The following is a 15,005-nucleotide window of genomic DNA, read 5'->3' on the forward strand; positions in this document are numbered from 1 at the left end:
ATTGTTAGATGTTGACCAACATTTTAACGTTGTGTTTTAAACTGTTTCAATAAAAAACAGTACTTCTTCCAAAAGCAAATCTGTGGTAAACAGTATTTTAAGTACTTTTAAATAAAACACAACATGTCTCTTCACTCTGATCTTGACTGTGCTTTAAAATCTCAAATCCCTCTGAAGTGCGGGTGCGTGAAGCAGTGTTTCTTTTCAACAGGGAAATTCCACTTTCCCTCAGATATAAATTGAATTACTTCACTTTGCACAGAGCGACACAGAGGCAGCATTATGCAAGGTTCAGCTGATACCCCTGGACTGACACTTTACCACGTTAATCGCATCATGCGCCGGTTTCAATAAACTGCACGCTTTGATATGGTAAGCGTCCCCACCCCCTGAGCCATTCAAAGAGGGTGTATAAGGTGGTATTATGCCACCAACTCTATGACTGCTCCTGCATTTTAAATGGCATCTTATTCCCTACATAGTGCACTACTTTATGACCAATGCCCTATAGGGAAATAGGGCACTAAATAGGCAACAGGGTGCCATTTGGGACACAGAGTGCTTCTCTCTCTTTGCACATAAGCCCCCATGAACGATCAGCTTCTTTGGGGGGGGAGGAGGGTACTTGCTGGAACAAAAACGACTGGTGGTTATCAGGTTACGTTAGGGGAAACTGGGATAACATCGGAGGCAACCGCTTAGATTTATCGCAAGGCGCACAGCTGTGCTTTTATTTGAGAGAAGTAGGCTCAAGAAGCACCAGGAAACATGCCACAGCAGGCCAGTGGGCCCCAGCACTAACAAAATGAGTTACTACGTCTTATCTGCTACAGTCAGTGTGCATTTCGGTTCAACGTAATTACTTTTAATAACAGTACTTTGAATCCAGTAAGGCAAGGGCATATTTGAGGTCTAGCAGTAGAGGTAATTGCATGCAGACTGTCTCGGGTTTCAACCTTGTGGAAATCTGAAGTATGGGGAGTGAGAAGGAGGGAGTGTGGGAGAAGGGAAGAGGAAGGAGAAGCAAGGCTTCGAGTGTCCACAGAGGCTACATTACATTAAGGGCTGGCTATGGATGGAGAATTATACAGCTCTCGCCTCCACTGACTCAAAGGCACACTGACAAGGCCCACATGAGATCTTGGCACATTGGCAGGGAGCAGCACAGTGGCCATGCTAATTTAGAACATGCATAGCATTGAGGAGTAGGAAAAAGATAATGCTATAGGGAACTTTTATAATGCTGGTGTCAAATAGACAATTATTTTGTGCAATAAACGCATACTTTCAGTTAATAACTGATCTTAGGTCATTTAATAAATGTTCCCAGTGATCTTATTTCAGTTTTGACATCCGTCGTCGTTTGAATAGGATGGTGTAGTGCCAGTTGTGCCAATTAAAAAGTGTGTGTGTGTGTGTGTGTGTGTGTGTGTGTGTGTGTGTGTGTGTGTGTGTGTGTGTGTGTGTGTGTGTGTGTGTGTGTGTGTGTGTGTGTGTGTGTGTGTGTGTGTGTGCGTGTGTGTGTGTGTGTGTATGTGTGCATATTGAAGAGATCAACGGCACTACATTCCCCTTGTGGATGTGACTTAAATATGGTCCTCCTCCCCTTCATCTCCCCTAATGCTTCCCTGCATTGACACTCAACATCCTGGTCTGCTAGGCAGCAACTAGAGACATTAAATAATCATTAACTGAGTCATGTTCCCTCCCTGTCCACATTAAGTATGGATTACACTCTACAGAGAGCCAAGAACGGACAACTCATATGGTCACAGGGCCAAACACGTCTTCTTGGGCCAAAGGGGACATTTCATGCAATACTCACCTATCAAAATACTAAAACATACAGGGAGAAAATCGGATCTCGTTTGAGGAAAAAAAAGGAAAACAATGGAACAATATAGCCTACATTTGAAGAAGACACAGTACACTCCAGCTTTTGATACTTCAAAAGACTGGCCTTCGTAGCCCGGGTTTTCCTTCATAACTGGGATTGCAAACACAAATATAGATTGCATCTCAGTGAATGAAGGAATTAGATCTGGGAGAAACCCTCTGTCTGGACTCCTGCCCCAGTGGAATGACAATTACACTGATCCATGATGGTATAACGCATTTATCCCAGATGTACTACACTTTACTATGATGATGAAGGCTGGATTTAACAGAAGGCATATATATTACTTCTATGAGGTTCTTTACTTAAGCAGCTCCCAGCTGTGTACTCCAATTGTGACAATGGAACATATAGGACAATGAACATGACCTTTATAGTAAAAACTAGTCTCTCATGACAGACTTGTGACATAAATGTTTAGAAATTAAGAAGCTGGCCAGGGAATGTGAAAATTCGATCTGGTTTCCGAGATTAAGTATAAACACATTTGCCATTCAGCAAGGGTGACGTGACTTTTGATTCCTATCCCCTCTTTATAATTCCTGTATAAAATGGCAAAATAACTGCATTTAGTGGTAATAAATGATATATTATATGGTTATACAGGTAACTGACAAAATAAAGGAAACACCAACATAAAGTGTTTTAATAGGGCGTTGGGCCACCACGAGCCAGAACAGCTTCAGTGCACCTTGGCATGGATTCTACAAGTGTCTGAAACTATTTTGGAGGGATGCGACACCATTCTTCCACGAGAAATTCCATAACTTGGTGTTTTGTTGATGGTGGTGGAAAACGCTGCCTCAGCCGCCGTTACATAATCTCCCATAAGTGTTCAATTGGGTTGAGATCTGGTGACTGAGACGGCCATGGCATATGGTTTACATTGTTTTCATGCTCATCGAACCATTCAGTGACCACTCGTGCCCTCTGGATAGGGGCACTGGAATACTATGGGGGCATAGCCATGGTAGCCAAAATGATGGCAAAAATAATGGCCTGCCCAGCATTTTTATATATGATGGGATGCTATAATGCTTAATTAACTCAGGGACAAGCACCTGCTTTCAATATACTTTGTATCATTTACTCAACATGGAAGGAAAACATGTGATGGAAGTAGACACTGGGCTGACGTCCTATGAAAAAAAGGTGCACAAACGCAATGTTACCGACGGTAATGGATGAAGACCGCCATGAAATTAAAATAACCGTCATAATTTGTGGAACGAACAGCTGACTGAAGACCGACCGGCCGGGCATTCATGTAGTTGAGTCCCTTTATGCGGAAACTTTGTTGCTCTTTGTTGAAAAAAGCAGGGTCTTGTACCAAATGAGTCGTCGGTTGGCTAGGCAACACCCCCCTCCCTGCAGCAGCAGCACACATAGAAATAGAATGAATAGAACAGGCTTGGATCCTCTAACCCTGGCAATTTGACTGATAAACTCATTGGTACTCTCACAATGGCGGCCTGGTACTGTGATGCAATCATTTCCATGCAGAAAGTTCATTCAAAAGATTTTTTGTAGAGAGTGATTGAGCGACAAACAGACACAATTGTTAAAATCAATAAAGGCCACAGGTCAAAACTGCAGGTCATGACAACAAGAATTCTCACCACTACCACCTCCACCACTACCACCATGGACACATCGATTGTGACTTACCTTGTATCTGGCCGAGCTTGTCTGGAGGGGGGGGGTGGGCGAAAGAGAAGACAAGAGCAACTGTCAATCATGCAAAGCAGTGCACGTCGCCAGTGTGTCACTAGAGCCAAGGACAGCGTGACTTGTGAAATAAACAAACAAAAAAACTCAAGCAGGTGACAGGCAGCCATTTTGACTGACAGAATAAATAGAGCCAGAGAGTGTTAAGGCAAGTGGAAGCAGGGCATTGACATATGCTACTATCAATTGAAAACGATTCTTTATCAATTGACGTTGGGTTAAACATATAAGTTCAGAGCTGGGGATCTTTAAAGCATTTGTGAGTTCCAAACAAAAAGGGGTTGGCTAGGCTATTGTTTTAATAAAAAGCACATGAACATTTATTTGGCGCATGCACGTTGAAAACTGTGTCTTGAAAGCCAAATACTAAATCATCATTGGCTTGGTTTTCGCTCTCATTGAAGTGCTCGGCTTGAGCTTGAGCCACAGTCCAGGTTGGTTTGACGTTCATTCAACGTTTTCTAAATGTTTCTGTGATACATGTGCACACCATCTGTAGGCTTGAAAACAAAGCCAATGCCGACACAACCTAAAACAAAATCTGCCACCACCCTTTACCCCCCAACACTAGGGGGCAACCTCTCCCTGTGTACAGAGTTTCCTCCTCTCAACCCCCCCCTCTCAGCTTACCCAGATATTTGGCCTTCTCCTCTCTCCGCTCCTTGGCCAGCTTCTGTCTGTCCTCTGACTTCACTGTGTCTAGGGTGAGAATGAGAGAACAAGAGAAAGAGTGAGAGAGAGGAAGTGAATGTGACAGGTCCTTGTACAGAGAGAAGACACAATCCAGCCCCACATCGGCAGAGCGATGAAACGCTGGAAGCTGGCAGTCAAATCTGGCAACTATATCAGAGCCAGATAGAGACTCCACTCTAGTATCTAATAGATCTGAATGAGCAATGTGGAAAACACTCTGATTAGGACTGATGGTTAGTCACACCATGGCTACTGTGTCCTAGTGAGGATTCACGAGTGAACATGTAATTGCATTCAGTTAAGTAACGCACCTAATCCTAGACAAGATATGGCTATAAACAGGGTTTATGTTCTTTCAGCATTCAATTTAGCCGTTATTGACTTACAAGGAAATGCATACCACATAAACAATCATGCTTGAAAGGCAGAGATGGTCTTTGTCCAACCTCGAGACAAAAACGTTGTACATCAGAACAATCCGTTTCTATAGAGGTCCTCGTCGATCTTCAAGCAGAGCTGTCTTGCAAGTTATTGTATGTGTTCAAAGTCCCTGATGGTGCTGACTGGAAAAAGGTGTGTGTATCTGTGTTACATTACTGAAAAAAGGGAGAGGAGTGTTGATCTTTTCCTACTGTAACATCTCTGGTGTCTGCATTCCTCTGAGCACCTTAACTCATGCCTGGGAAGCATAGTCCTACTGTTACAGGAATTCTACTGCACCCCTTTGGGTTGTTTGGTATAGATTCTTTGTGGAACATTTCCCCTGACCCATAACCAATTATCAATTTAACCCCAATTGGTTTTGAATGATAATTTTAAAAAAGATTATGTAATTAGATGATCATGTGATTCTTTGCATAATTATGACCTAGGCAAAACTCCCTGAATGAAAACACCATACTGTAATTATTACGATGTAATTCTCAAATGCCAAGCACCATTTACTACCTTTTCATGACAAATGATCGGCATTTAAGCGGCCAAGTTGAATTCTACTGTATGTGTGAAGGTTTCGGCATCATCTTCCATCCATTCCTTCCATAAACAGAGCTTATGTTCCACATCCATGTCACGATTCACACCTCAGGGGATTCTAACACATTATAACAATATCATCACAGTGCTGAAACATTCCACCAGATACGGAAGAAAAACAGCAGCCTCCCTAAAACATCCTCTGACCCACTTTCTTTGATTCTGTATAGTGCTGTAAAAAGCTCTAGCGTGTGCGTGTGCGTGTGTGTGTGGGGGGGCCCTGACCATCACGATGAGTCACCCACAGGAGCCTCAGAGACCGAAACAGAATCAAGTTGACCCAGAAACACTGCAGCGTGTTTGGGTTCCAGACTGTTAGCAGCACACTCCTCAAATCTCAACAATATGGTCCTCTCTCATCTCTTTTACTTGCCTTTTTGAAAGGAATAGAGGAGCAGTTTTATACATAGCTCTCATGGCAGACTGTAGTACTAGCTAACGCACACAGGATTTGGTTCTGGGGTCCGAGTTTTAATGCATAGGGAACTTTTGTCTGGGCAAATCCAATGGGTATCCTTTAAATGGACCACTTCTCTCATTGGACGAAGATTGGACAGAGGAACTCTGCCTAGAAGGCCATCATCCCGGAGTCGACTCTTCACTGTTGACATTGAGACTGGTGTTTTGCGGGTACTATTTAATGAAGCTGCCAGTTGAGGACTTGTGAGGTGTTGGGTTCTCAAAATAGACACTCTAACGTACATGTCCTCTTGCTCAGTTGTGCACTTGGGCCTCCCACTCCTCTTTCTATTCTGGTTAGAGCCAGTTTGTGCTGTTCTGTGAAGGGAGTAGTACATAGTGTTGTACGAGATCTTCAGTTCCTTGGCAATTTCTCGCATGGAATAGCCTTCATTTCTCAGAACAAGAATAGACTGATGAGTTTCAGAAGAAAGATCTTTGTTTCTGGCCATTTTGAGAATGTAATCAAACCCACAAATGCTGATGCTCCAGATACTTAACTAGTCTAAAGAAGGCCAGTTTTATTGCTTCTTTAATCAGAACAACAGTTTTCAGCTGTGCTAACATAATTGCAAATGGGTTTTTTAATGATCAATTAGCCTTTTAAAATTATAAACTTGGATTAGCTAACACAACGTGCCATTGGAACACAGGAGTGATGGTTCCTGATAATGGGCCTCTGTAGATATTCCATAAAAAATCTGCCGTTTCCAGCTACAATAGTAATTTACAACATTAACAATGTCTTCACTGTATTTCTGATCAATTTTATGTTATTTTAATGGACAAAAAATGATATTTTCCTTCAAAAACAAGGACATTTATAAGTGACCCCAAACTTTTGAACGGTAGTGTAATTATTTTCAAAATTCTTCAAGCTCTGTCTAATTGGTTGTTGATCATTGCTAGACAACCATTTTCAAGTCTTACCATAGATTTTCAAGCAGATTTAAGTCAAAACGGAAACACGGCCATTCACTGTCTTCTTGGTAAGCAAATCCAGTGTAGATTTGGCTTTGTGTTTTAGGTTATTGTCCTGTGTACAGGCTTCCTTCTCTTCACTCTGTCAATTAGGTTAGTTATTATTGTGGAGTAACTACAATGTTGTTGATCCATCCTCAGGTTTCTCCTATCACAGCAGGTTGCCTGAATGCCGGTCTTATTTCCATCACTACCTCAAGCAGACCATAACATCTATAATTCACACAGGTTTCGCTGTGTGAATTATACATGTTATGGTGTTAGACTAAACTAAATATACATGTTAGACTAAACTCTGTAACTGTTTTAAAGTCACCATTGGTCTCATGGTGAAATCCCTGAGAGGTTTCCTTCCTCTCCGGCAACTGAGTTAGGAATGACGCCTTTGTAGTGTGTAGAATGTAGATCTTTGTAGTGACTGGGTGTATTGATACACCATCCAAATTGTAATTAATAACTTGCTCAAATGAATATTCAGTGTCTGCTTTTTTATTTTTACCCATCTACCAATAGGTGCCTTTCTTTGGTAGACATTCGAAAACCTCCCTGGTCTTTGTGGTTGAATCTGTGTTTGAAAATCACTGCTCGAATGATGGACCATACAGATATTTGTATGTGTGTGGTACAGAGTTGATGTTGTCATTGAAAAATCATGTAAAACACTATTATTTCACACAGAGGGAGTTCACGCAACTTATTATGTGACTTGTGCTTACTCCTGAACTTATTTAGGCTTGCCATAACAAAGGGAATGAATACTTATTGACTCAAGACATTTCAGCTTTTCATTTTAAATTAATTTGTAAACATTTAAAAAATATATATATAATTCTTCTTTGACATTATGGGGTATTGTGTGTAGGCCAGTGACACAAAATCTCAATTTAATCAATTAAATTCAGGCTGTAACACAACTAAATGTGGAAAAAGTCAAGGGGTGTAAATACTTTCTGAAGGCACTGTATGTATGTCCATGGGAAATCCACAAGAAAGTGTTAGAGTAAAAATGAAGTCTCCATAGCAACAAATAACAAGTGCCATGGAGAGGGGTTTGGGGGAGCTGTGTGTGCGACATGCGTGTGTTGGCTGAACTGAAGCAGCAGGGCCCCCTGACAGTGATAGTGAAGAGTAAAATCCCTGGTCTTTTAAAGATCTCTTGAAAACACAGGGACCCTGAAAACCTCCCAGGAGGCAAGGGACCGCCGGTGGCCAAGTGCCACGAGCTGTCAGACCCGAGGCTAAGATGTAACAAAGTTTAATTAAAGAGGACATTATGGAGGTAGTGCTCCCAAATGCATGACTTGCCATTTCATTTAGCTAATTAAGAGCTGCAGAGTGTTTCTCGTCCCTTTCCTCTTCCTCCTACCCTCAGGGTAAGATTAAACACAGAGGTAAGCTTGCATGACTGAGCAGGAAGGCAACCTGAAGGAGAGGAAGTGACAGAAGTTGTTTGAGAATGTGCTGTCTCAGAGGTTTGTTGACTTATTGGTGCTCAAATGCTTCTAACAGACCTTCCAGAGACATAACATTATACGCCTTATCATAAGACACTACAAATGCTTATGACAGGTTATAAAGCATTATACCTGTAGGCTTTAAGTAAAGTCTTACCAATATCTTTTACATTACAAAAGCTGATCTGAGATCTGTTGTCTACTGAGGGATCCTGCAGTTAGACCGTCACTAAAATGAGCTCCTTGATCTGACTATCTGCTCTGGCACACCAAAACCAGTCTTCTACTTTGGAGTTACTGTGATATTTTCGGAAATCAGTCAGTAGAACTATTTTGGTTCAGCTCTGCCACCTCACGCTACTGTTAAATAGACCATGACCACAGTCAATAGATTACTGGGCAAAGAATAAAATGGGCAGAGAGAAAATAAGATTATGTTCACAAAACCCCCCAAACACATTTCTTAGTGTTTGCATTAGCCAGCGCTCGGGGCAGGACAAGTAGTGGCATTGTGGAAACAAACGTGGTGGTGGTCCAACAGCGGGTCAAGCTAGTCTAAATGACCCCCTGGCATCACTCAGTAAAAAGTGATGTCCAGTCTGGTTAATTCCTCTAACTTTCATTAGACCGGAGGTGATTAGCAAGCAGGCTAGCTATAGCCCGTAAGCGACTAGCCTGTTAGCGAATAGCATTAGCCATCCACTCAACATTACATCAGAAATTACCCAAAAAATACAATTTTGGCTAAATTCTATAAACCCATAGCAACACAATTCTAGCTTAATGGATTTTGTCAAGTGAGCTGTAAGCGCTGTAACTAACCACCTGCACCATGTCTATTGGATTTATCCCCAGCACTGAAAGCCTGTGGCCCGGATAATTCTGGACTGAACCATTTTGTTTTCCCAAGGGGTCAGATGACATCATCTGAGCGCTGAGGTAATTGCTCAATACTCACAGGGCACTGCTGAAGATAGCCTTTATTACACAACCATGGATATCTAATGCTGTGTTCCTACCCCTGAAAATGGTCATAAACTACTTCAAATGCTCTATGGTAGATAGAAACACATACTAATGGGTAGCCATTTTCACACCATTTCCTTTAGTACCGGTAACACCACAGTATAGGGAGACTTACCTTTATTACGTTTGGGGCTAGAACTTGAGCCAGGCATGGGCGATGTCGGTGTAGCAGGTGACTTCGGGATGACGTCCAGTTTCGTGGGGGTCCCCACTCTCCTTTCTTTGTCTTTTTTCGTGTAGGTTTCCATTATCTGGGCTGAGCCTGTTTTCGGGTGGCTTGTCAACCCCTCAGTGTCTTCCTTTGTGGGGTTTGGGTCCTGAGCCGGGTGGGGAGCTGGTCAGAGAAAGAGACAAAAAGAAGCCAGGTGAGATAATGGCGGAGTGAGAAGCGTAACACACCACAGTATAGAGATGGAATTCAACCTGTCCTCATTCCAAAGCAACTGCTTGTCTGGAGGTGGATCTGAGTGACGTTGTATTGCTCTACTTTAAAGTCTAGAATGTAACAGAACAGGTGCAACAGGTGGAATCAAGGTCTATTAAGGAACCCCTTCTCCATGGAAGAACTTTATATAGCACAATACCTATGATCATAAAATGCTTAGGATCATAATATGCTAGTGATCGTAATTCACATACCTAACAGTATACTGTACATACATACCGTACCAGCAAGTCATAGTACGAGATCAACAGAGAACACAGGCATTGTGCATTGTGGTCTCCGTTGAGCTACTCAACTAACTCTCAGCCTCAATAATGTAAAACTATAAACACACAAGAATGATAAAGCACAACATGACAAGAACGATACGATACATCTCACCCACTGGCAAACCTTAAAGTGTAGCACTCTAATACAAGATCTCGGTTCTCTGTTCTCTGGTCTGGTTCTCTAACTTTACCCCACACTCCTCTCCCAGAATGACCGGCTGATTTATCGACAGTCAGGGCTGAGTGAATTCTCTCCCTGGCAGAACAAAACAAGGTAATTGCCTCTCTGCCTCTTGATGATTCTACCGGGGAGGAACGGATTGATTTAGTGAGAGGAAGGGGGAAAAATAATTGCAGGTTCCTCTCTTTATGACAAAGGTCATCATTAATTTAGCCCGAAGAACATTTTAAAGGCGTACTCTGTAGTTTCATACTAAAAAAGTAGTGTCTGGTCTTTTTGAGTATCTTTTTGAGTAAATTGAACACGGACTTACGTGGCACTAAGTTTGTTATTGTGTGTGTACAGTTTCATTGGGCCTTGATTGTGTGTGCATTTCATCCTGTGACCACATAAGACAATGGAATTACAGGTTGCACCTGCAAAAAACCTATAGGAATAGAAACAGTTGGACAGGGTGTTGGTTACGAGAGCTCTACGGCTGGGTCAGTGTCTCAGTGGCAGTGTGACTCACACTTGGCAGCTTGAGCCTGAAGCTCCCTGCTCAAACATAACTTTGCCCAGACTTTGGAGGCCTCACAAAGTCCTAGGGAGAAATGTTTGGCTCCTTTGTCCACTCAGCACTGTCGCCCTACATTCCCTATGCAACACTCAGCATTGAGCCGTGTTTCTTCCACATAGTCTCTCAGGGTAAACACTGGGGCATCGTGCTTGAAATGATTCATCCAGGGCTAAAAACAATGACGGTGGAGCAGGTATGTCACAAAGGACCATTGACAGGAGATTTACTCTCTTCTGTGCAACACAGTGGCAAGTATGATAATGCCACACAGTGCAGCAATGCTGGAAGAAGCAAATAGTATATGACTTTGGAAAGTCAATATGATGTACTTAGTATCGAATCTAGCTGCATGTAGCCTATACAGTATAGCTATACTGTTTTGAATAGTACTCTGATACTGAACAGTAGGTGTGTGTATAAAAATTGAATGACTAGAACGGACACGCCCATCTAGACATTCTATTTCTATGGGAACAGGTCTCCTCCATATTGACATTGTCGTTCTCAGTCACCTGCCATCTGTTGTACAGTCGACCTGGCACAGAGAGACACACACACAGCTAACCAGGCCTCCTCCATCACATACACTATGCATTTTTGTGGGAAGCTGGCAGGCACCTGGCAGAGCGAAACCTGTGTGAATATAACATGTTATGGTCTGCTTGAGGTAGTGATGGAAATAAGACCGGCATTCAGACAACCTGCTGCTTACCTCCACAAAGAAGAGAGAGTGGGTGGGCATGGGTGGCCAACCAAGTCAACAGGTAGTACCAATGCGTTATTACCACAAAAAAAGAAGGACCCACTCCATGAAGCATATTGTATATATATATTGTATATATATTGTCTTATATATATAAGACAGCGATAGAGACATCGATGGAAAGAGAGAGAGAGAGTGCTGGCATGCGAGATGAGCTGAGACGAGTCTACGAGGGAGCTCAGCTGAGACGAGACAGATACACAGCGGTCCCCTTCTCAAAGCCTGCCACTGTTAAATAAGTACTGGGCCAGCGAGGTGGATGAGCTCAGTGATGCACTCAGAGAGAGAGGAGCCATTGTTGGCGTCTCTGTATGGCAACGGGCCTGCTGCCAAACACACTGCAATGACAGGGAGAAGTGTCAGAGGGGAAGATATATAGAGAGGGGGAAACAGGAAGAGGGCAGAGAGAGAGAGAGAGAGAGAGAGAGAGAGAGGAGATATAAAAAGGGGGGATATATGGAGAAAGGGAGACAGAAACAGAAAGAGGGAGAGAGAGAGTGTGCAGAGGATGGCAACTAGAATCTATGACTAGGGTGGCTGGATGGCAGGAAGCTTGGCCCCGGTGATGTACTGGGCCGTACGCACCACCCTCTGTAGTGCCTTGCAGTCGGAAGCCGAGCAGTTGCCATACCAGGCAGTGAGGCAACCCGTCGGGATGCTCTCGATGGTGAAGCTGTAAAACCTTTTGAGGATCTGAGGACCAATGCCAAATCTTTTCAGTCTCCATAGGGGGAAAAGGTTTTGTCGTGCCCTCTTCACGACTGTCTTGGTGTGCTTGGACCATGTTAGTTTGTTGGTGATGTGGACGCCAAGGAATTTTAAGCTCTCGTCCTGCTACACTATAGCCCCATCGATGAGAATGGGGGTGTGCTCCGTCCTCCTTTTCCTGTAGTCCACAATCAGCTCCTTTGTCTTGGTCACGTTGAGGGAGAGGTTGTTGTCCTTGCACCACACGGTCAGGTCTCTGACCTCCTCCCTATAGGCTGTTTTATCGTTGTCGGTGATCAGGCCTACCACTGTTGTGTGTTGGAGTCGTGCCTGGACATGCAGTCAAGAGTGAACAGGGAGTACAGGAGGGGTTCTGAGCACGCACCCCTGTGGTGCCCCGTGTTGATGATCAGTGTGGCAGATGTGTTATTACCACCTAGGGGCAGCCCATCAGGAAGTCCAGGATCCAGTTGCAGAGGGAGGTGTTTAGTCCCAGGGTCCTTAGCTAAGTGATGAGCTTTGAGGGCACTATGGTGCTGTACTCTGAGGGAGCATATCATAGCATACTCATTAACACCTGAGGACTATGGTCATAAAGAACACAATGGGTAGCAGTGCTGAGTGCGACCGCTCTGATAATCTGCATGATATATACAGTGTAGTGTCTATGATATAAATTTGCAAGAAAGCCCCGTCTGGAGGCACATTGTGTATGCTGAATACAAATTAAACCGTATACTACTAAGCGTAAGAGTTGGAGGAAATGAGAAGAGGTGTTGTTTTGTGTTGTGCTGCAGGCTAGGGGAGGTTTGGCTGATTAATATTCCATGGTGTTTTGGTGCAGTGGAGAGAAGCGAGGGTCATTATGGATGTGATATTGTGGCTGCCTGCAGCCCTGCACTTTCGGACAACAGAGAAGGGATTGCTGATACAAAGACCAAGAGAATAGACACTCTATTTGTCTCACTGAATAATATTCTATGGGTTATTGACATTTAGTCATCTGTGCCCGTACTCTCAGAGTAAGAGTGCTGATCTAGGACCAGTTTGGACTTTAATATGATAATGAATAAGATGACATGGACAAACAGGACCTGATCCTAGATCAGAACTCATATTCTGAGATGCTTTATGAATACGGGCACTGAGCAACAAGCCTGGTGACCCCATGCCAGTTACCCTGACAGGATTGGGGCACAGCACAGCACAGCAACAAAATGTTAACACGCTAGCTACAATTTAACACACTGTGGTTTTCAAAATGCAAATCTGATATTTGCACAGATGTACTCAATGAATTCCAACACTTACTGTCGAATAACCATTCAAATACTGCCTTCTGGCGTCGAACAGTGACCCAAGTCATCTGAGTGTAAAAACGTCTAAAAACAACTTAATTCAAAAAGTGAATGCAATAGGCATGTTATGAGGTAGACACTGCTATCCAGCTGTGTGTATATTCAAGTGCAAATTGTCTTAGAAATAACTGTTTCACAATCATTCAGTCACATTATTACTCACAGAATAAACTGGAACTCTGTTCAGTGAGCAGTAGGCACGTTCTTTGTTTGGTCTCTACATTTTGAAGAGACCAATTGCAGTGCGCATATACACATGCAAGCACACACACCGATTTAATGTGTTTTTATGCTTCTTGGAGTGTTCCTACCACTCTAAATGCCGCCTTGCACAGACCTTGAAAAGTGCCACTAGAATCAATCTAAATAATGAACACTATGACACTGCAGATTTCCATGTTGAAGGGTCGCTACTTTCTATCAAACCTGGGTTCACATACTATTTGACATTTTTCAAATACTTTGAGAATTTACTTCAGCCTGCCTGGAGCGCAAGATGGGCAGCGTTTGCACTGTTGCGACTATTCTAATGGTCCCATTGTACCAGACAAGCTCAGTAAAACACGGATAAAGTATTTGAAATACATAGTATTTGAGCCCAGGTCTGCTGTGGGTATATAGAGACAAACAGTGAAAAGCAGAAGGTTGAACAGGCCAGGCCGGGGCCCAGAAAGTGGGACAGACAAGCTTCGGTAATCTGAGGCATGCTGGTCCTGTACACTGTCCAGTTCAGTTATTTTATTGTTGCTCTTTAATTATTTGTAATTGTTATATATATATATATATATATATATATATATTCTTTTTTTATATACATTTCTTTTTTACTTAAGTTTATTTAGTAAATACTTTAACACTTTTTTTTCTTCTTAAAACTGCATTGTTGGTTAAGGGCTTGTAAGTAAGCATTTCACTGTAAAGTCTACACCTGTTATATTCGGCGCATGTGACAAATAACATTTGATTTGATTTGATTTGAACTACACTCAACTTTCTAGAGCAGTGGTCACCAACAGTTCGATCGCGATCTCCAAAGAATTCCTAGTCGGTTTCCAAATATTTATGTAAAAAACCCAATGATAAGGCCTAGAGCTAGAGGACTAAAAGTCGTATCCAGAGATGAGACCTATATTTCAACGGATGGTTGTGAGATCTCGATAAAGTTCTGTTACCAAAACTAGAATCCGTTATGAACAGAGTGGACAAAGATTTGTGGACTTTACACTTTTCCAACGTTTTTTTTAAATTGCGTTGTTTAGAAGGAGTGCAAAGGCGAACTGAGTTATTGCACACGGGCACTTCATAGAGTAGGTGTTCCCTAACAGAAATATGCACACGCACGCTAGAACGTGCCAATAGGATCTCAGTAGATCGTGCTTGGCTCTGCCCACCTCTTTGCTTGTTCTGCCCACTATGATTCACTTGTTCCCATTGGAAACGGCATGCTGT

General features: G+C 42.8%; 1 protein-coding gene across 7 annotated transcripts in view; it reads right to left on the reverse strand.

Moving 5' to 3' along the window:
* LOC120048326 (MAP7 domain-containing protein 1-like) overlaps positions 1 to 15,005 on the reverse strand; it is a 64,781-nt gene that overhangs the window by 28,751 nt on the left and 21,025 nt on the right. For 5 of the 7 annotated variants that reach the window (XR_005477001.1, XM_038994213.1, XM_038994212.1 and 2 more), the window contains exons 2-4: positions 9,389 to 9,607; positions 4,256 to 4,324; positions 3,566 to 3,586 (exon numbers count right to left, since the gene is read on the reverse strand). Coding sequence is in view for 6 of the 7 variants with exons in the window: in XM_038994213.1 (XP_038850141.1) it covers positions 3,566 to 3,586; positions 4,256 to 4,324; positions 9,389 to 9,607 (309 nt within the window). In the remaining variant the exon portion in view is untranslated. The remainder of the gene's footprint in view (positions 1 to 3,565; positions 3,587 to 4,255; positions 4,325 to 9,388; positions 9,608 to 15,005) is intronic. The other 2 variants (XM_038994217.1, XM_038994214.1) reach the window with 1 other exon arrangement.

Source organism: Salvelinus namaycush, chromosome 5 (genome assembly GCF_016432855.1).
Source record: "Salvelinus namaycush isolate Seneca chromosome 5, SaNama_1.0, whole genome shotgun sequence".
Lineage (NCBI taxonomy): Eukaryota > Metazoa > Chordata > Actinopteri > Salmoniformes > Salmonidae > Salvelinus > Salvelinus namaycush.